This window comes from Vipera berus, assembly GCF_964194415.1.
Source record: "Vipera berus genome assembly, chromosome: 1".
NCBI lineage: Eukaryota > Metazoa > Chordata > Lepidosauria > Squamata > Viperidae > Vipera > Vipera berus.
Window position 1 is genome coordinate 113,595,008 of NC_138202.1, and position 22,040 is coordinate 113,617,047.

At 43.5% G+C, this 22,040-nt stretch overlaps 1 protein-coding gene across 1 annotated transcript in view; it reads right to left on the reverse strand.

Annotated features, from left to right (window-relative positions):
* Positions 1–932: 932 nt before the first annotated feature.
* B4GALNT4 (beta-1,4-N-acetyl-galactosaminyltransferase 4) overlaps positions 933–22,040 on the reverse strand; it is a gene marked incomplete at both ends in the record, with an annotated part of 245,336 nt that continues 224,228 nt past the window's right edge. Inside the window, 9 exons of the mRNA XM_081313323.1 lie at positions 933–1,047; positions 4,516–4,642; positions 10,022–10,175; positions 10,275–10,347; positions 12,656–12,809; positions 13,674–13,987; positions 14,284–15,559; positions 17,932–18,014; positions 21,673–21,773. Of these exons, the coding sequence (XP_081169449.1) occupies positions 933–1,047; positions 4,516–4,642; positions 10,022–10,175; positions 10,275–10,347; positions 12,656–12,809; positions 13,674–13,987; positions 14,284–15,559; positions 17,932–18,014; positions 21,673–21,773 (2,397 nt within the window). The remainder of the gene's footprint in view (positions 1,048–4,515; positions 4,643–10,021; positions 10,176–10,274; positions 10,348–12,655; positions 12,810–13,673; positions 13,988–14,283; positions 15,560–17,931; positions 18,015–21,672; positions 21,774–22,040) is intronic.

Below are 22,040 nucleotides of genomic sequence, written 5' to 3' on the forward strand. Positions count from 1 at the left end.
GTGGACAAAAAGTGCAGATTCAATTTTAGAGGACACAAATATGTAGGAGAACAGAAAGCCTAAAATACTTCCCATCCCTTTGATGAGGTAATCGCACCCCAAAATGCTGGAGCCTGAAAGTTCTAATGAGCTTTTTCCTGGCTATCCCCTCCCCCTTATAAAGCTAATTTTTCAGGGCAATTTGTTTGCTCTACCTTCACCCTGGGATTGGAGATGGTTATTTATAATTCTATTATGAGAGGAGTTTTGAAGTAATTCCTACCAGAGGCACAATATAACTGTGGGGCTGGAGCAGCAAAAGCAGCAGAGCTAGTGTGTGTGTGTGGGGGGGGGAATTCCAAAATTGTATTGAAGAGGCTGGAGCATCTCTCGCCCGATACAAGTCTTTTCATGCCCCTTTGAAATATTTTCATTTCTCTTCAGCTTCTCCCACTGGCAGGGGCGTAAACACATCAAGAAGGAACCATTTGTGACATATTGAAGACTCTCCGCTTCCCTGCTCACTTGAGGAGTTAAAGTAGGGCAAATACAGTCATAAACCTTTCCTGGCAGTTACATGAGTTTTGAGAAGCTGCACCAGCTCATTCCTGGTTGGCAGTAATACTGGCGAGCTCACCTCACTCTCCTATTAGCAGTACTCTTTGCCTTTCAGCACTACCGAGTTAATAAATGTAATTGCTTACTAAGAAATTAGATCCTTTAAGAAAAGTCACAAAAAAATCCCAAAATAAACATGGTTTGCTTTAAATAGTAGTTTCGTAGAAAAACCTCCACTCCAAGCGCTCTTGGTCTGGCCTCTGACTGATGCTGCATCCAGAAGGCTACCTGTAGCACTAGAAAATCTGTGCTGGGTCATGCTGTGGCTGCTGTTTCCTTGTTCCTGCTTAAAGAAGACCAGGAGTAGGGGGTCCAGCTGATGGCAGAGCTGGTGCTTAGTCTTTGGGTGTCTTCTTGCTGTGTGAATTCCACATGCCACGTTTGGAATGGTAGTAATGGTAAAAGTTCCTGAGTCGCAAACGTTCTACCTCTAGCCCACTTTGAAGCACCCTAGAAACAATGGGAATAAATCAGGCAACGGAAGGGAAAAGAGAAAGAGGAGACAGAAAGATCATGAGTTAGCTTTTCCAAGTAAACCTCTGCTACAGAACTCTTTCATGCATAACAGGAGTAACTTCATATATGGATTAGCTGATATGACATGGAGCTAGTTCAAAAGCTGCATCTGGTGCAGGAACAGCCAGTGCTAGAATACCTGGGCTGAAAAAAAATATCTACACGACTACCTACAGGTAGTCCTTGACTTATGATCACAACAGGGCCCAAAATTTCTGTTGCTAAGCGAGACAGTTTTTAACTGAATTTTGCCTCATTTTACCACATGTCTTGCCACAGTTATTAAGCGAATCACTGCAGTTGTTAAATTGCTAACATGGTTGTTAAATAAATCTGGCTCCCCCCGTTGACTTTTGGCTTGTCAGAAGATTGCAACAGATAATCACATGACCCTGGGACATGGCAACCGTCATAAATATGAATCAGCTGCCAAGTGTCCGAATTTTGATCACATGACCATGGGGATGCTGCCACAGTCATAAGTCACTTTTTTCAGTGAAAACGCTCATAAGTCACTTTTTTCAGTGATATTGTAACTTTGAACAGCCACTAAATGAACTGTTGTAAGTCAAGGACTTCCTGTGGTTGCCATCTAATGATCATCCAAACATTTGTCAATCCAAATATAGTAGCCCTAGGGATATTGAATTGGACTGTGGGACCTCAGGCCATAAACAATTACTGCCTGTGTCTGACTGAGCCTTATTGGTTAAACTTGGTTACATTTACTTGCTTCCTATCTTGCCTTGGGGCTTGGCGTGATGACATTTGTCTATTAAGCCCTAATTGGTTTAGAATCTAAATATTTGAAATAGTGCCTCTTCCAATATCAGTGGGCCCATATATTAAATTTGCCCAGCAAGATCCTGTATGTGGCCTTACATATAGATATTTCCCACAGTATGTGATTCAGAACCAGGGCTTTTCAATGATAGCACTCTCCCTATAGAGGTGTCACTTGTGTGGTACACATTGCCCCCCTATTTTTAAATGGTGATGCCCCACATTTAAATGTTATTAAATAAATTACAAATGTGTGGATGTGTATTGGTGTTTTGATACATCTAGCTGCATAGAAGTTAAAATGTTATACCTACTGTTTTTCCTGTTCTTTTTGTACACTGTCTCTTTCAACAGGCAATTCATCAAGACTACCGTACTTCATACTTTGACCTCACCAAGGACAGGATTATATTTAGAAATAAACATAAATGATGGGTAGATCAAATCAAACGGCTAAGGCTATAATCTTCTGCAGTCTTACTCAGAAGAAAGTGTTATTAAATTCTATGGGATTAATTTTCAACCAAACATGCATAGTCAATGTGAGCAAACCTGTTGCCCTGCATAACATTTTGGGCGGTGCCCTCATAGGTTATTCTGGGATTCTGGAACTCCTTTTCTCAAGATTTGACAAAGTCGCAATTCAAACCATTTCCAGCGGGCAAAACAAGACTGTTTGATCTACCTAGGGACATGCAGGAGTCTGTGGTTAGTTGAGCATCTGACTTACACATTGTTTATATTGTGAATGTGTACTGTCTTTACATCAAAGGGACTAGGCTCCCCCACCCTCTGACCCAATTTATTTTCAAAATGGGAGATTGCCTTTGATCAATTGAGAATACACTAAAGGAAACAGTAACCTTACTGTGGGAAAGAATGTATGTGGTTGGAGAAATACAGTACTATATGTATGAATTGCTTTGGGCACAGAGAGCAAAAATAAGCCATGCTGGGGGATTCTGGGAGTTGCAGTCTTAAAGTTGCCAAGATTGGGAACCCCCGCTCTAGAGCTTGTATAGTTGAGGGGGAAACCAAGAGAAAGTGTGCTATGTATGGTGTCTTTTGTACTTGATTGAAAGACTGGATAAAAATAAAACCATGTGCTAGTTTTCTGGGGGGGAAAAAGTGCAGGTCCTTATTGGTGTAGTAGATCTTGGAGAAGGATCCCAGAATGTGCCAAAATTCAAACTAGTTATTATGACACAATAATACCTTTCTCTTCCCCATCCTGCTTCTATGTTGAGCTAGCCATAAGGGATGTAGTTATATGTATAAGTCCTGAAAGGAGTCTCTTCTTCTTTTTCAGTCTATACAGTATATGAATGAATGAATGAATGAATGAATGAATGAATGAATGGCAAAATTGTGATCTTATGACTGCAAGATGCTACAAATGACTGTAAATACTGTATGCCCATGTTGCTGAGCTCCTGAAGTAAGGTCACATGACAGGTCCCTTGATAATCAGAACTTTAAATGTGGGTTGTAACAAGCCTCAAGGTTTGTTGTAACTTCAAACAGTTGGTAAGCAACTGGTCGTAAAGTCGAGGACTTATCTGTATTGTCCTGGATTGCTCTGCTGACTAGCAGCAAATAAATAAAATGATTAAAAAAAAGATAAATTCTTGGTTCTTCAGCTGAAGCAATGAAAGGAAAATGTACACTATCCCAAGCCCAAGGGAAAACAAAGGTAGCCTTCAACTTATGGCTATTTAATAACGGTTTAAAATTACAATGGCCTTGGCAAAATGGCTTGTGATCTTATACTCGCACTTATGACCTTATACTCTCAGTCATATGACACAGACTGGGGTCTTGTCAACCAGGTCTCATTTATGACTGGTTATAGCAGTCACAATTCTGTTAAGTTTCCAGCAAAAAATGCCCATTGGGGAAGCTGGATTCGCTTCATGATCTTAGTGATTCATTTAATGACAGTCATAAAAAACTATTGTAAAATTGAGTCCAATTTCTTGTGACCACAATGATGTGACCAAAGCTGCAGTCCCAATTATGTCTGTAGGTTGACAACCGTCTGGAAGTAAAAAATAAGTTAAAAACCTGGGCAAGACTGGATTTCCCTTTATTAAGCAAGGGTTAAAAATAACCAAGGGAGGGTGTAGCAGTCTAGTTCTCTGTTAGAGGGAAAAATGGTGTCTATGTCACTTGAAAAGGAAATCTTCAAATAGGCTATTAGCCTAAAGGCATTTTTGCACAGGCTTCAAAAGCATTTTAGATTTTGCTTGCAAGCCCAGGTCTTTTTAAAGTCAGTTTCACAACTTCCAGCCCACAGATAATAAAAGCAGACAGCATCGGCTTGCGGGGAGAGAGGATGGGGAGTGATGGGGAGGGGAGGGATGTGTTTCAGTTTGCCCTTGCCTGTTCAAAATTGTAGCTCACTGTGTCCTTAGGATGGTAGAAGTGCAACGCATTACTTGCAAATAATTTAATGATCTTGCAGGTAAAAACAATGATGTACACAGTCGTCAACAGAGACCTCTCTGTCTAATAATCCCAGCTATTTATTCAGGCAAAATAGTCTGCTTTTTTCAGTGACCAGAAGAATTCTGACATGGGCTGGAAAAGATATGGAGACTTTATAGAGAGTAGTCTCACCTGTCCAACAGCTCCCAGTCTTCCCCGCCCCAGCGGTCCCGAAACTCTTCTGTGTTCATCCCTCCAATACGATCAAAGTCAGACTTATAGATCCCAAAGAGGCCAAAGCCATTTACTTCCCAGTAGCCTGAGAAAAAGACAAGGCAAGATTTTTTTCCCCTCCTTCGGATTTGATATGGAAAGCATCAGAAGTTTGAACGGTCCTGTTTAGATCATAGAAACATGTCCTTGAGTGGTAGCAAGCAACATTATCTCATGTAGATAAAAAAGAAATGAGGAGGTAACCTTTATGTAAAGCAATTTAGGGTAGGGAAAGGTTATGCCAGCTTTACAAGTGCCCAGCGTGCCCCTTGAAATGGTACCTTTGCTCAGATCAAATTGGTTCCAACTAATAGACCTACAGAATTGGGCTCCATAATGAATGTTGACACTGTCTTTTATTGATAAACAAAATTCTGGAAGAGGATGCATGTACTTCCTTATTCAAAATAATTTTCTAATGGGTCTACACACCATTATAATTGACTGCTATAACATGAGGACCTATGAGGAACAGTTATGGGAACAGAAAGAAGATAAAAAACCTTCAGGTTGGATACAATCATGCAGTCTTCCTCATACATTATAAGGTGGCTTTCCTACTGCATTCTTCCGGGATGTTTTGTTTGTTTATACAATACTTCATGTGTCTCTCATTCCTAATACTCTAGTTGGCTCACAATGAGATGAAAACTATAGACATCCACCAAACAAACACTTAGCAAACAACAAAACCCATTGTAAAGTTAGACTATAAAATATTTCCTTTCTGGGTCAGCTAGGTTCAACTCAACTGCATCATTTTATCCAAAGTCTATTGCAAAAACATTGTCTTGATTGCTTTCCGAGGATAACAAGGAAGGAGTTCAAAAATGAGGGGTTGCAATCAGGGAGGCAAGTTACCTCCTCATGAGGGAGACGTCCTCAGCTGGTCCTCCTGCCTTGTAGAAAGGTAAACTTTACCTCAGTCAGATGGTCCCAAAGCTATTGAGGAACTAAGTCACAAAACCAAAGCCTTGAAATTGTATCCAAAAGTCTACTAGCAACTGATGTAGCTCCTACATTATTTTTTTCTTTTGGACTTTCATGTTACTCTTGACCAGGGGTAGGCAACCTTGGCTCTTTTATGACTCGTGGACTTCAACTCCCGGAATTCCTGAGCCAGCCATGCTGGCTCAGGAATTCTGGGAGTTGAAGTCCACGAGTCATAAAAGAGCCAAGGTTGCCTACCTCTGCTCTTTGACTCTTGGCAGCTGCCTGGACAAGTCCATGAAGTTTTCTTGACAATTGTTCAGAAATAGTTGGCTGTTGTCATCTTCCTAGGACTTAGAGAGAGTGACTGGCTCAGTCAATCCAGAATGCACTGCATTAAATAATGCATTTAAGCAGTGCTTTTTTTCTAAAAAAAAAAAAGTGCCAGAACTCACAGATGTCATACAACCCGCCTTGGCTACGCTACAAGGTTCCATCCGAAAAAGGTGCCAGAACTCCGTTCTGGGCGTTCTATGAGAAAAAAAGCCCTGCATTTAAGTCACCACGAGGCAGATTCTGATTGAATGCTAGAAAGAACCCTTCCTAACAATAAGGATAGCAGGCAGTTATCCAAAGAGGCGGTGATCTTCCTTCCATGATGGAAAATAATTGACTGTGTTCAAGCAGCGGCTGGATAGACATCTCTCTGTGTTGCTCTCATTTGGATTCCTGCACCCACTAGGGGCTGGACTCAGAAATGGTTTTATAGATGCCCTTGTCTCTTTTCCCACACCCAGAAGAAGCAGAGCTGAAGTATGCAAAACAAGTAATTGCAGCCTACCTTCCATTTATTCTCTTTTTGGGTTGGACGTTTATTTCATTCTGCTGGTGCACATTTGTTTGGTGTTTTTATGATTAGTTTTTATGATTAAGTAGTAAACAGCTCTGAGCAATTGGAAAAGCATATGTAAATATTTTAGTCAACTGATCAATTGCTATAAAAATAGCAAAATCTAATTTTATTCAAAATACAATGCTGACCTTCTCTAAGGATAAAATGTCATTATGTATAATGTATTCATGTTATTTACCGTATATACTTGAGTATAAGCCGAATTTTTCAGCCCACTTTTTGGGCTGAAAAATTCCACTTCGGCTTATACTCCAGTCAACAAAAAAACTTACCGAGGACTTGTGCGCGGCCGAGGCTTTGGTGCTTCTGGGATCGCGCACACCTCTCCCAAGCCACCGCCGTCCGAGACCTGCCGAAGTTTGGGGAGGTTTGGGGAGGTGCGCGCGCACCTCCCCAAACCTCCCCAAATGTCGGCAGGTCTCCGTTCCTCCTGCCGACGTTTGGGGAGGTTTGGGCACCTCCCCAAACCTCCCCAGGTCTCCGTTCCTCCGCGCAGACCTGCCGACGTTTGGGGAGGTTTGGGCGCCTCCCCAAACCTCCCCAAACGTCGGCAGGTCTCCGTTCCTCCTGCCGACGTTTGGGGAGGTTTGGGCACCTCCCCAAACCTCCCCAGGTCTCCGTTCCTCCGCGCAGACCTGCCGACGTTTGGGGAGGTTTGGGCGCCTCCCCAAACCTCCCCAGGTCTCCGTTCCTCCTGCCGACGTTTGGGGAGGTTTGGGCGCCTCCCCAAACCTCCCCAGGTCTCCGTTCCTCCGCGCAGACCTGCCGACGTTTGGGGAGGTTTGGGTGCCTCCCCAAACCTCCCCAAACGTCGGCAGGTCTCCGTTCCTCCTGCCGACGTTTGGGGAGGTTTGGGCGCCTCCCCAAACCTCCCCAGGTCTCCGTTCCTCCGCGCAGACCTGCCGACGTTTGGGGAGGTTTGGGCGCCTCCCCAAACCTCCCCAGGTCTCCGTTCCTCCTGCCGACGTTTGGGGAGGTTTGGGCGCCTCCCCAAACCTCCCCAGGTCTCCGTTCCTCCGCGCAGACCTGCCAACGTTTGGGGAGGTTTGGGCGCCTCCCCAAACGTCGGCAGGTCTCCGTTCCTCCTGCCGACGTTTGGGGAGGTTTGGGCACCTCCCCAAACCTCCCCAGGTCTCCGTTCCTCCGCGCAGACCTGCCGACGTTTGGGGAGGTTTGGGCGCCTCCCCAAACCTCGGCAGGTCTCCGTTCCTCCGCGCAGACCTGCCAACGTTTGGGGAGGTTTGGGCGCCTCCCCAAACCTCCCCAAATGTCGCGCAGACCTGCCGACGTTTGGGGAGGCGCCCAAACCTCCCCAAACGTCGGCAGGTCTGCGCGGAGGAACGGAGACCTGGGGAGGTTTGGGGAGGTGCCCAAACCTCCCCAAACGTCGGCAGGAGGAACGGAGACCTGCCGACGTTTGGGGAGGTTTGGGGAGGTGCGCGCGCACCTCCCCAAACCTCCCCAAACTTCGGCAGGTCTCCGGACGGCGGCGGCTTGGGAGAGGTGCGCGCGATCCTGGAAGCACCGAAGCCTCGGCCGCGCGCAAGTCCTCGGTAAGCTCCGGGCGGTCACTTGCTTCGCGTCTCCTGAGGGAAGGGGGGGCGACTGGAGCGGGCGTGTTTCCTCGCCTGCTGGGCGCCGCGATTTGCCCAGGGAACGCGCGGGCCCCGAATGGCAGCGTGGAGCGAGGAAGCGGACAGCCAGGGCTTCCCCGAGAGCCGCGGCCACACAGGGTATTCCTGTGTATTCAGGCTTGCAAAATGGCGGATCGAGCCTCTGCTGGCGGCAGAGGCTTGCAGAGCGCGGATCCAGCCTCCGCCGGCGGCGGAGGCTTGCAGAACGGCGGATCGGCTTATACTCGAGTCAACAACTTTTCCCAGTTTTTGGGGGTGAAATTGGGGGTCTCGGCTTATACTCGAGTCGGCTTATACTCAAGTATATACGGTATATACCCAAAGTGTGGTATGTCTATATTATTTCCTATTAGAATGAACCTGAAAGAGGCTTGCAAGCCATTCTTTGCAAAGCAAAACTTTCCCATTTTGTTTTCCCCACCATCCCCTTGATGATAGTGTCCATATTGAAAACATTAGGAGATAGACGGTATATTTGTCACCAAGACCTATTTTATCTATTTTACTTTTGCTGGCTAGAGATGAATTATCTGTGTTAAAATGTCATACAAGACTTCTTTCCCCTGGCTACTTGTCTATCAGGAAATTCCACTTCTGATCCATTATGGAAAATAATATAGGAAGTAAGGTTCTACATTTAGGCAAGAAAAACCAAATGCACAGGTATAGTATCGGTGGTACCTTGCTCAATAGAGTAACTGTGAGAGGGATCTCAGAGTCCTAGTGGACAATCACTTAAATATGAGCCAGCAGTGTGCTGCAGCTGCCAAAAAAGCCAACACATTGCTAGGCTGCATTAACAGAAGGATAGAATCAAGATCACGTAAAGTGTTAATACCACTTTACAATGCCTTGGTAAGGCCACACTTGGAATACTGCATCCAGTATTGGTCACCACGATGTGAAAAAGATGTTGAGACTCTGGAAAGAGTACAGAGAAGAGCAGCAAGTATGATTAGGGGACTGGAGGCTAAAACATATAAGGAACGGCTGCTGGAATTGGGTATGTCTACTTTAATGAAGAGAAGGACTAGGGGTGACATGATAGCAGTGTTCCAATATCTCAGGGGCTGCCACAAAGAAGAGGGAGTCAAGCTATTCTCCAAAGTGCCTGAAGGTAGGACAAGAAGCAACAGATGGAAACTAATCAAGGAGAGAAGCAACCTAGAACTACAGAGAAACTTCCTCCAAGATCCATTCCACCACTGTCATCATCATCATCATCATCATCATCATCATCATCATCTATTATTATTATTATTATTATTATTATTATTATTATTATTATTATTATTATTATTATTATTATTATTATTATTGCTTAAGGATACTTGTACTAAAACTATATCAGGGAATTTGTAGCCTTCCAAGTTTGCTGAACTACAAGTCCCAGCAGTCCTAGTCTGAGCGATCAAAAGGGAGGGGTGCTGGGAATAGGAATTTAGCAACATCTGGCACAGGATTTTTGCCTCTGGCCTAAATCTTTCCCATGTTGTCTTCTCTGCAAAGACAGTGCCTCTGGAGAAGAAGCCATCTACTCCGTATTTCCAAGAATACGGTAGTTACAACTGTGAAACAGATTTTAGGAGATGAATATTGGGCAGAAAGGAATGTCTACTGCACAAAGCTCAGATGATCCTGAAGACTTTAGAGACTAAGCATATGGCCCCATTTATACAATAATAAGTAATTAATAGCAACAGTATGGTACATATTTTTAAAAAGAGCATACTTCCTCTCATCCCTTTCCACTAAAACAGCCGCACATATGCTGACGGCTTTCAATGAGCAGCCACACTTGGCAGTGTTATCATTTAGTGCTTTTTATGTCAAAACCGCTTAGCGAAGGCCTCTTGAAGGAATGCGCTAGCCAAGATTCCTAGTTCTGTGCCTGAAAATGCTACACCAATTCACAGGCAATAGTTTCCCAGCAACAGCAGCACCTTACCGTTGGGTTCTCGTGGAGAGCTCCCGCAGCCCAGTCTCATGACAATGGGTGCATAGGCCAGCTTTCCCTCCACACAGTGTTTCCGGATGCTGTCCAGAATATTGAGGGGAAAGTGAATGTGCAGGTCACAAAGGAATACAATACTGCTGCCATCCTGAGGGGTGAAAGAGCATTACAGGCAGGCCATGAGTGGGGGACAAAGTAGACATTCAACACCTCCAGGAAGGCCCTCCTACTTCTCCTTGGGTCTCACCTCTATGGCATCCACCCCAGCCTGTAATCCTGCAGAGCGCTCAAAGTTCCCTGTACGTTTCAAATATTGGTACCTGTAAAGGAATGGCAGGAGATAAAGGCACAGTGGTGGAGAAGCCAGCAGGAAGCTCAGTCTGTTCAGCAAAATGGCTCTAAGTACCAGAAGATTCCCAGTATCAGGGAAGAGGCTATAAATCAAGAAGTGATTACTCTAGGTGGAGAAGAGTACATGACAGTCAAGAAGATGACAGGCAAGAAAGGCGAGCATTTTAACTCTCATCTCTTCAACCAAAGGTAAATAATTTCATATATTACCAAAAGTTCACCCGTAACTTTTTTTAATCAGTGAACTCTTCAGTTGTATTTAGAGGGAAAGTTCCTCCTCGAGATTTTCTTGTTCATTGTCTTTTTCCAGAGTGATAATTGAAGCCAAGAGACTTAAAAACAAATGAAGAATTAGGCACTGTTCTTTAACTTGCAGCCCTATGAATTCAGATGAGCTTCCATAGATTAATTCAGGAGGCATGCTTAACAGGGCATAAATTCTATTTAATTCAGTGGAATTACTTCTGTGTTCATATCCACAGGCTCTTGTTGCAAAGTTTTAAGTCAGTCACAGGACCACTCCCTCAGCTCTTCTGGCTTTTCATTACAACTGTTTATTATTACTTTCCTCCTCCCTCTCTTTTCTCACCTTTTGGTTTAAATCATTAATAGGAAGACAAGGCGCCTCCTGCTTCTCACTGCAGAGAATGGGCAAGGATAAAGTATGGGCAATTGTCACCCTCTCTACTTCTCCGCTCTTTTCTTTTTTTTTTCCCCAAGCCCCTAAAAGTGATTGACCTTAAGTTGCCATACTCTCAAATGGATATGCCTAGATTACAGGGGTAGGCAACCTCGGCTCTTTTATGACTCGTGGACTTCAACTCCCAGAATTCCTGAGCCAGGCTGGCTCAGGAATTCTGGGAGCTGAAGTCCACGAGTCATAAAAGAGCCAAGGTTGCCTACCCCTGGCCTAAAAGATCAAACTGGAGAGTGGCTAACTGTTTTGTGCCAGCTAGGACTTTTGAGCATGCTCAAACTAGGCTAAAAAATTACAGTCATAGTTGTCTCTTCTTCTTTCCTTAAAGGTAAAGGTAAAGGTTCCCCCGCACATGTGTGCTAGTTGTTTCCGACTCTAGGGGCCGGTGCTCATCTCCGTTTCAAAGCCGAAGAGCCAGCGCTTGTCCGAGGACGTCTCCGTGGTCATGTGGCCGGCATGACTAGACGCCAAAGGCGCACGGAACGCTGTTACCTTCCCACCGTAGAGGTCCCTATTCTTCTACTTGCATTTTTACGTGCTTTCGAACTGCTAGGTTGGCAGAAGCTGGGACGAGTAACAGGCGCTCACTCTGTTATGCGGCACTCAGGATTCGACCCGTCAAACTGCCGACCTTCCGATCGACAAGCTCAGCGTCCTAACCCACTGAGCCACCGCGTCCCTTCTTTCCTTACTCTGTGTTAATCCTGGGACAGGCTCCTTAAAATATAGTAGTAACTTCAAGATGCTGCTTCTTTCATTGCTTATATCTGCTGGCTCTTTTAGGTTCTCAAGTGGTTTGGTTTCCTTCAGTTATATCTATCTATTGGCTTTTGGAATAATTAGATCAAAAACACTTAGCCAAAGTATTAGTTACTTATTGATACACTGACACACTATAACTATGACTGGTTGTTTAGTGATACACTAATTATTATTATTTTTTCAATAAATAGAATCTATGGAAGTTGCTTTGGGAGTCCCTTTGACTGAAGAATGAATAAGAGGTGACACATGCATCTATTTTTTTCAATGAGGTTCACTTCCTAGTACATACCTTCACGGCTTAGCTTTAACCTACCAATAAAACTGATTAAAACCTACAGCCCTAGGAAGGTTATATGCATGTTAATTTATTCTCTTGATATTTACAATGGTTAATAAAACTTGGAACTCATCCAAGCAGATCTAACAAGAGTGATGGCATTCGTTAGAGACATAACACACACACAAAACTTTGATATGTATAGCCATGCTGTTGTTGGCATTTCTTTTTTGTATACACAAGCACTGTTTCTTTCGTGCTGGCATCCTTTGCATCTGAAGCCTCACTCTTCTACACAGTGATCAGGTTGTTTGCACATAATGTGGCAAGTTTAGAGAGGAAATTGAGCAGATTTTACTAAAACAGCTTTCCATCTTCCTAGTGGTTAATTGAACCTACCATATGTTGCACAGAAAAGTAGTGGGCAAGGTTTGCAGTCATTAAAAGAAATTTGGGAGTTTTAAGATTTAGCTGTGAGGACTTAGGGAAGAACCATCAGAGGAAATGGTTCTGGAGCTTTCATCACTGCTTGGGTTACCTGGGCAGGTGAGCCTCCTGAAGCGCTTTCTCCACATTCATGTCATCACTATCAAAATCCACCAATATGATATTGAAGTTGGCATCCTTGGTGTTCAGAAATAGACTGGCCATATCTGAGATGAACTGCTGTATCCAGCGTGCTTGGTTCTTCACTGCAAGATATGAACAGGGATTTGGGGCATTTTAACACAAAAGCTCAATAGAGTGTTTATAGGGAAACATTCCACTAATTAAAGCAGGGGTCTTCAAACGTGGCCCTTTTATGACTTGTGGACTTCAACTCCCTGAGTTTCTCAGCCAGCGTGCCTGGCTGAGGAATTCTGGGTGTTGAAGTCCACAACTCATAAAAGGGCCAGGTTTGAAGACCCCTGAATTAAAGGCTTCAATTATCCTTATGGACTCACAATAGCAAGGGCATACGGACAATTCTCAGCACAGGTTTCAGTCATGACCTCAAAAGACTTCAGAAGTTTCTAGCCCAAAGAAATTCAGTATTTGAGCATTACATTCTTCTAATAGCAGAACAACAGAATTATACGTAAAGAGATGCCAATATAGCTAAGTACCAATATAATTGCCTTATCACCTATTGATCAGTGCATCTTTGCTCTTTCTATAGTCTCATTATACTGTAGAATATGGGATTTACCAATGCAAACAAAAACACATTATTTAAGATCTGGGTTACAGTATTCTTAACTGCTACTCTTTCACAGTGCACAGAGATTAGCTAGGGAGGAACAGATCTTACTCTTCTCTCATTTCCTTCCCAAATGGAGCATAGACAGACTTTCCTCCTATAATTTCTCTCATTTCATGTCAACAAGGTCCCACGGGAACAATAAAGAGGATAGAAAAGAATATTTGTGTATTCCAGGAGAAATTTCTTTTCCAAACTTCTTTCAACCCCAACCCAACTGCAGCTGGTCCCTGGGTTTGTTTTTCCCTCTGCCTCATACGTCGTGCCTGGGAAAAGTAGCCTTTCAACCCTGGAATACAGGGGGCAAATCACCTACCTGGGACAACAAAATGTACCATAACATCATGCCTCCAGCTGAGCCGCAAAGGTCGGCAGAGGATGGGTTTTCCATACAGAAGACTCCAGGCACTAGGTGGTGGTTGTGATTCAGTGGCTACTGTTGCAGGCCCTTCGGGGTTGACTTCAGTGCTGTCCTCTGACTTGCCCTGGTGGAGCAGGACATAGATGTATTCTGAGAGCCGGACTGTTCTCTGACCCCTCTCCATCAGCTCTAACTCCATCAGATAGCGGTTGCCTCGGGCCGTGTCTCGCCGCTTCTCAACATTAATGATTCGCAAGAGAGTGTAGATGCTGGGGGTGGAAGGACAGAAAGCTGTCATATGGAAGCTTGGCCCACATCAAATACTCTCCTCCAAGAAACTATCTTGTATCAGCTGTACATCCATTCATTTAGCATTTTTTAAAATCTCCTTTAATCTGACAAGATCCTGGGCAGAACACACACATCCTACAAACACACAAGTGTAACAGTTTCCCCTAGAGTAGTACACCTAATTGCTGGATGGAAGGGTGAAGGCGAACCTCATTCCACCCTTATCTGTTCTGCTGATAATGCCTCCCTTCACACAATTCTCTTTCATTCTTACCCGCCATTCTTCTCATTGAGTTTCTCCATATACTGAGCCACCACATCCACCACCTCGCTCTCGCTCAGCTGCAAGTTTCCTGAAACGTTGCACCTCAGATCATTCCAGTCTGAGCGGAGCAATTCAAAGTCAACAGGGCTGACACTAAACGTCCTTTGCCAATTGATGGAGTCCTCTAGCCAGCTCTGCTGTAGCTCAGAATTTTCATAGCTATAATCAGACACTTCCTCTTCCACTTCTTCCTCCTGGGTCTTCTGAGGGCCCTCAAGCCCCTTCTGCTGAGATTCCGTCATTTCTGATATCTGGAGGAAAGATGTCACTTGCACCCCTTCAGACAGCACTGCCTCTGAAGAATTGAAATCTAACATAGTCCTTGCTGGAGTGGTGACCTCAAAGTTTTCTTTGCTGAACAGCCCTTCTGCAGGCAAGACTGAGGCACTTGGGCGCACCTGCCGCTTAATACTGCCTTTAAAAGGTTGCCTACCATAAAATTGCTCCCATTTCCGGCTGGCTCGTAGGCCTTTCCTTTTAGGAAGATCTGCTTCCCTCGTGGCATTACCAACAAGCAAAGAGGTTCTATGGACAGAGGGAGAATGAAATTTGTTGGAGGGAGCAGGGCGACCCTGAGGGATCCTGGAGTTCCATCGCACCTTCCTTGGAGATCTAGGATAGAGGAAGACTCCAGGGAAGACATCCTTCTGTGATGGGGCCTTCTTCTTATTGGGCTGTAGTCTGGTCACGTATACTTTCTCTGGAGGTTTGCTTGTCTCTTTCTTGGATTGTTTCTCTTCCTTAGGACTCTGCTGCTTGGCCTTTCCAACAAAGAAGGGCACAGAAAGGTGAGGTTGGAGGCTGAAAGAGCTGCCTTTTTTTGAAGACGACAGTAGTCCCTGATCAATTTCCTTCCTTCCCTTCTCCACATCTTGTGCCCAGTTGAGAGATCGGCCGTTGATGATGACATGTTCTCCAAAGGGGGCTGCATTCTCATAAGCCTGGAAGCCCTTAGATGCAGTCTGAGGACTCAAGCTAGGTTCACTGCTTGGGCCTACAGAGACAGCTTGCCTCGTGAAGTCTCCTTCTTCGTTAAACTTATTTTGCTTCTGATGAAAACTATTATAGTCCATATTATTCCCATAATCCTTTGTGGCTAAGGGCCTATCTTTTCTCTTCATTCCAGTGAACACATGGGCATCCAACACACTGGGGCTCTTGACATCAGGAAAAGGGTCAGTAGGTTCAGGACTATCAGCACCTTCTTCCTCCTCGTCAAGGAAATCTAGGAAATTATTCACAAAGTAGGTCAAATCTTGGAGTGGTATCTGGGATTGGTAGGATGACTCATGGGTAGGGAGGGTGTGGCAGACAATGAGATAAAGAACAAAGCTTTAAGTCAATAGAGCCTATAGCAGGAGACTGAGAAGAGACTGGGGAGGTAGAAAACAGCAAACATTTAGAATAAACAAGCTCTCGGAAAACAAAGCTATAATATTCCTGTTTCCTAAACTCAGCAACCTCCATTGCTCTGATTGTAAGGCAGGGAAGACTTTTCCTTAAATTCAATCTCCATGAATCCTAGACAGCATGGCTAATGGCGAGGGATGATGAATAAGGCAGTATAACAACATCTGGGGGGGTGTAAGAGACAAGTTGTTCCTCCCTGTTCTAAATAAGATACTTGATGATATAATGAAAAACAGTGGCCTTACAGGGTAAATAAAGGTCATAAGGTCATTGTTTTCCATGCTTCTAGTCTATTCTGGCCAACAAATTATTGTAAATGTGTTTACAAAAATATTTTGTACAAAATAAAAACAATATGCACTGTATAGATTTCCATAATTTGTTTTTTGGGGGACAGAACTAGGAATCTGAAATTTGGTCAATTTCAAACCAGACGAATTAAAATATTGTTTTCTCCCCATATAATTAACAAAGCCTCTTCATTTTTTTGCAAAAGGTCAAGGGTACATGTTGCAGAGGCTGAAGGTCTAATATTTTCATTACTGTGAACCAGGTTTAAGTTAGGAAAAGTATTGATTGCATTTTAAGGTAAGCAAAAGATTGTTCTCAGGATTAACAGTGTCTAGATGGCAAAAATGGCTTCCTTGGTTGGGAGGGCCTTTCGAAATCCAATGTCACAAAGATACAGGGAAGAGCAGAGATCAGGGGAGTCCTTGCTTTTGGGTGGTAATTGGGATTGCAATTTTAATGGCTAAGTGGTATGATCATTACACAAGTAGATCTGATTTTACGACCAGCTTTACTTCAGTCAATAAGCAAATGACTGTGGTTGTTAAGCAAACCATGTGGTCGTTAAGTGAATCTAGCTTCCCCAATTGACTTTGCTTGTCCCAAGCTGACTGGAAAGGTCTTAGATGTAATGCAATATATGAATGGCCATGGGGAAAGAGGAGGAGGAGGAGATGATGCCTGGGAAAGAATCAGACAAGGGATAGATGCCTTCAGTTGGTTAACAGTCAGGGAAAGAAACTTAGGAAAGACCCACTCTAATGGATGAAGGAGTTAAAAGTGGAGGCGGGAAGTTTTGTGTCTTCAGACTTGCAAGCTTCTGTTAATGTAGCCTTACAATAAAATAGAATCACTTCATCTCATCGTATTTCCTGTCTGGTTTACCTGAGAGGGCTGACACAAACCATGAACATCTGACTGCAACATGCTGCAACCGTTGTAAATGTGAACCAGTTGCTAAGAGTCCAAATTGCGACCACATGACCACTAGTGTAGTGTGACAGTCATAACTGGGGATAGATGGTAAGTCACATTTTCTGGGGCTGTTGTAACTTCAAACTGTCATTAAAACGATTGGGTCATAAGTCGAAAACTACCTGTACAGCAGGGGTGTCAAACTCAATTTCATTGAGGGCCGCATCAGCATTGCAGTTGCCCTCAGGGGGCCGGGTGGGTATGGCCAGGGTGGACGTGGCCTACTGGGTGGGCGTGGCTAAAGTGCGTATGGCCTACTGGGTGGACGTGGCCATCTCTACATCATTCGCATCAAGGGTGCCTATGGGGGCCTGGGCAGGAGTGGGACAGATCTGAGGGTCTCTGGCAGAAGGAGGGTCTCTGGGCCAGGGCCAAGGCAGTGGGGGCCGTTCCCTCACTATTTCCAGGATGGCTTCACGGGCCACATGAAACCACTTTGCGGGCCGGATCCGGCCCCCGGCCTTGTGTTTGACATGTCTGCTGTACAGGATGCTCCCCACAGAATAGGACCAGAATCAAATACTTCTGTGCATAGGCGGCAGGCACTGCATGCCTTTAATAAGGCCACTTGAGAATCTGCTTGGATGTGCAGCAGTTTGTGCACAAAACCAATATCTTCTTATATATAAGAAGAACTGATTTTCACATTAGTTTTCTGTTACAGGAGCAGAGCTGTCAATGCTATCTAAAAAGAAGTCCCTGTGTAAATGCATTCAGAAATCACCCCAGAACATAACTTGCCACAGCTGGAAATGTAAGCTCTGCAAGTGGATAGTACAAAAATGTTACCACAAGTCCTGCAAGCGAATGGTATTATTATAATACTGCTGGCAGTCAATGATTCAATAGCTGCTTATAAAATAAGTTAAATACTAAAAGTGGTCTCTGATTGGCTGGATGAAGCTGGATCTTGGCAATACTCACTATCAGGATTCAGAAAGAGGAAGGCTCTTTGGTGTAGATCCTCCTCCTCTTCATCCATTTTCATGTACTTAGAAAAACCAAATCTGAAATTAAAAAGAATAACATTTTAGATGCAGTGTAGGTGTACCTACACAAACCCACATACAGTCTGTGTTACTCAAACGTATCTGAGGGTCTTGGCCTACATTATCCTATTTCTCACAGATTTTAGAAGGGCATTTTAGAAACATAAATATTGCAAGGGTAAGTTTTTGTGAGTTACAGCTTGCTTCACCAGATTTCTGGAGTAGTCTGCTACACACATGTACTCACCTAGATGCACCAGTACTGAAGGACAGAGATAGTTGTTGAAACTGAGTTTCTGAACACTTAGGTAGAAAAAAACACAATGCGTGTCTGATTAGTAAGTGGAGCAAAGCATGGGAAAGGTAAGACTCTGTCTCAATGCCAGTGTCAGAGGCACTCATATCTAAGTCACAAATCTGTACTTCCTGTACATGACCGAGTTGTAATTAAAACTGGCTCAAGTATCAGGAGAGTATCATGTAGAAGTATGTCAAGAGCCCCCAGTCCTCCAGTAAGCCTTCTCCATGTGGTTCATGCCTTTCTTGCAAACGTTTGCTGAAAGGGCCTTCCAGACATCTGTGAAGATTCTTCACAAGCTGGAACCTGAACAGATTAAAATCACAGCTCATGTGTAACTTATTGCAAAGACTCCTCTCTGCAGCTGTTGCTAGTCAAGAAGTGGGACTCATCAGCACATGTAACATGTCATCCACGGGTCATTCTAATCATTTTTAAAAATACGACTGAGTAGGGTTGGAGACATCTTCTACAGGGCTTCATGATCAAGGATGGCCATGCAAATATGGCTAAGATCAATTGGGATGCCTGGGAAGGGAAAGAGAGGCAAATCATAAGAGAATGGGTCAACAGTATTTGTCCTCTAGCCTTACCATCATCATATGGACTAGAAGCCCAAAGGTCAAATATCTCTTGCATTCTTATTTTATATTTCAAATAGTTCCACAGAGTTGCTTTGCTGTGCCCTCCTCCTGCCCCAGAGCTGGGAGGAAATCATGTCAGCATAAATCGTGCTGCTCCTAAGGACTATCTAACATGAGGCCATGCTGTGCTGCTTTCTGTGCAATTTCTCCAGTGGCAATATGAGAGCAGGGACTGGTGCCGTTCCTTGGTTACATTCAAATGTCTCTAATGATAGGAAAGGCGACTACCAAATGATGTGCAAAATGTGCATCTGGGTAGTGATGTGTGCTAACTGCAATGTGGTAGCTTTATGGAGTTGTGCTACTCAAGTGAAGCCACTCAATAAGTGTTCTTGGAGAGTTAAAGGGCTTTTAGTGTGTCTCAGAAAAGTGTTCAGCTGTGGGATGCTCTGCCGAGGCACATCTTCATAATTCCTCCAGTTTTATTTCAGATCTATTTATCAACTACTACCGGTAGATGGTGGCAAAAAAGACAAAAAACCCTCTCTTCCTTAGCCACTGAGCGATTGTCCAGATTTTTGTAATGGAGGTGTATCATCTATGGTAGTGCATTGTTAAACAGCTGGAGATTCTTTACTAATTCATTTTTTGTATAATTGTATAGTACATCAAGTGAAGTACTAATACCACTTTACAATGCTTTGGTAAGGCCACACCTGGAATACTGCATCCAGTTTTGGTCACCACGATGTAAAAAAGATGTTGAGACTCTAGAAAGAGTACAGAGAAGAGCAACAAAGATGATCGGGGGACTGGAGGCTAAAACATATAGGGAACGGTTGCTGGAATTGGGTATGTCTAGTTTAATGAAGAGAAGGGTGAGGGGTGACAGGATAGCAGTGTTCCAATTTCTCAGGGGCTGCCACAAAGAAGAGGGAGTCAAGCTATTCTCCAAAGCATCTGAAGGCAGGACAAGAAGCAACGGATGGAAACTAGTCAAGGAGAGAAGCAACCTAGAACTAAGGAGAAACTTCCTGACAGTTAGAACAATTAACCAGTGGAACAACCTGCCTCCAGAGGTGGTGAATGCTCCAGCACTGGAGGTTTTTAAAAGAGACTGGACAGCCATTTGTCCGAAATGGTATAAGGTTTCCTGCCTGAGCAGGGGGTTGGACTAGATGACCTCCAAGGTCCCTTCCAACTTCTTCTTCTTCTTCTTCTTCTTCTTCTTCTTCTTCTTCTTCTTCTTCTTCTTCTTCTTCTTCTTCTTCTTCTTCTTCTTCTTCTTCTTCTTCTTCTTCTTCTTCTTCTTCTTCTTCTTCTTCTTATTATTATTATTATTATTATTATTATTATTATTATTATTATTATTATTATTGTTGTTGTTATTATTATTGTTGTTGTTGTTGTTTAAAAAGATAAAAACTAATATGAACTAATGGAAAATGAAGAAATAAATCAAAGAGAACCCTAAAAATTCAAAAAAGTAAAAGGAAAAGTAAAAGAAAAATAGGAAAGAAAGAAATGAGATAGAAAGAAGTAGTTTCCAATTTTCTTTAGAGCAGCTATAGGCACAATTATAAATTTATCCCTTATTCTATGGTGGTTGTGCTCTCTTCTTTCTACAATTTATCCAGTCTAATAAGCAAAAACATAAATCGCAAGTTCATTTCTTTCTGATTCATGTAAGCAGTCTATAAAGGCGTTGCCATGCAGCAATAAACAAAGTCGTTGCCTTTTCTCTGATCAGACAAATCAACTTAGCCATCTCAGCAACTTCCACCAGCTTCACCACTTCATTGATTCATGTATCACACATGCACACTTTGAATATCCAAAAGGATAGAGGGGGGAAAAGATTATAACTGTGTGTACCAAATTGTGTGTTATAAATAAAATTTTTTTTAGAAAAAACATTCCGAGAAGAGAGTGGCTGAGGGGCATTCCCAAAGAGCACTGGGCATTGTGAAGGGAATACCTCATCATATGGGCCACAGAAGCACAATTTTCTATTTCCATTACACTTGTTAAGGCAGAAAAGGCTAGTCATGAAGAAATCTTCATGATCTCTAGGTCCACCCGTCATCAATATTTAAAGTGGGGTTGAGGAGGGAGGATCTCCCTGTGAAAGTGTGACAATTTTAGTCTCCCACAGAGTCAAGAGAGCACTACAGAAACGAGTGTCAGGCCCCAAGACTGAACGAAAGGAGGTGGTCCCATCACAGGCCTGCTAGATGGATTGCAGCTGAGCAGATCTGCATCTCTGATCATCTCACCTCAAGCCTCTTCCCCCATATGCCAAGGAGCCATATTGGTGCAGTCGTTAGAATGTAGTACTCTAGGTTAACTCTGCCCACAGCCAGGAGTTTGATCCTGATTGATTCAATGTTGATTCAGCCTTCCAGCTTTCTGAAGTCAGTAAAATGAGGATGCAGATTGTTGGGGGCAATAGACTATGTAAACCACCCAAGAGTGCTATAAAGCAATATATAAGTCTAGGTGCTATTGCTATTGTCCAAAAGAGAGAGCTTCTAGAAAAAAATATTTCTTTCAAGCCATAACACCTTGGACCCAGCTTCAACATGCCTCAGCAGTAGGCGACCTCCTAGATCAGGCTCCATTGCAAAGTCCTGAACAAACAGCAAGTTGGACATATCGTCATTGCTGTGAGCAGGTTGTGTGGATGACACCTTCAGCCTGTCAAAAGATAACATACTTTCCTTCACCAATGGACTTTCTACACTTCAATCATTTCTTTCAGAGCTGCTTTGTAATGACTCTCCTTCATACTTACTTCTCCAGGTACAGTGGAGACTCTCTGTAGAAGCATTTGTTCTCTGACTCCATGTGTGTAAGCCGGGTGAAATCATTGGGATAAACAAAAGAGAGGTAGACCTGTAGAAGGGGAAAACTGATGAGAAAAATCACAGTAAGGTGTCTATCATCCCAGTCTCAGCAGAGACTAAGGAAAAAGAACAGATGTGTGGATAATCTCACCAGGAACAAGCAAATCCTAAATCATGATTATTATACAAGACCATAAACTTTATTAACTAGGGTGAGAGAAATTGTTAAGGTCTGCATCTCAATGTATGTGTTGTGATAAATTTAAATGTAGCTTTTATTTTCTTTTATTGAGAAACAAACTTCCACTCCAGGATA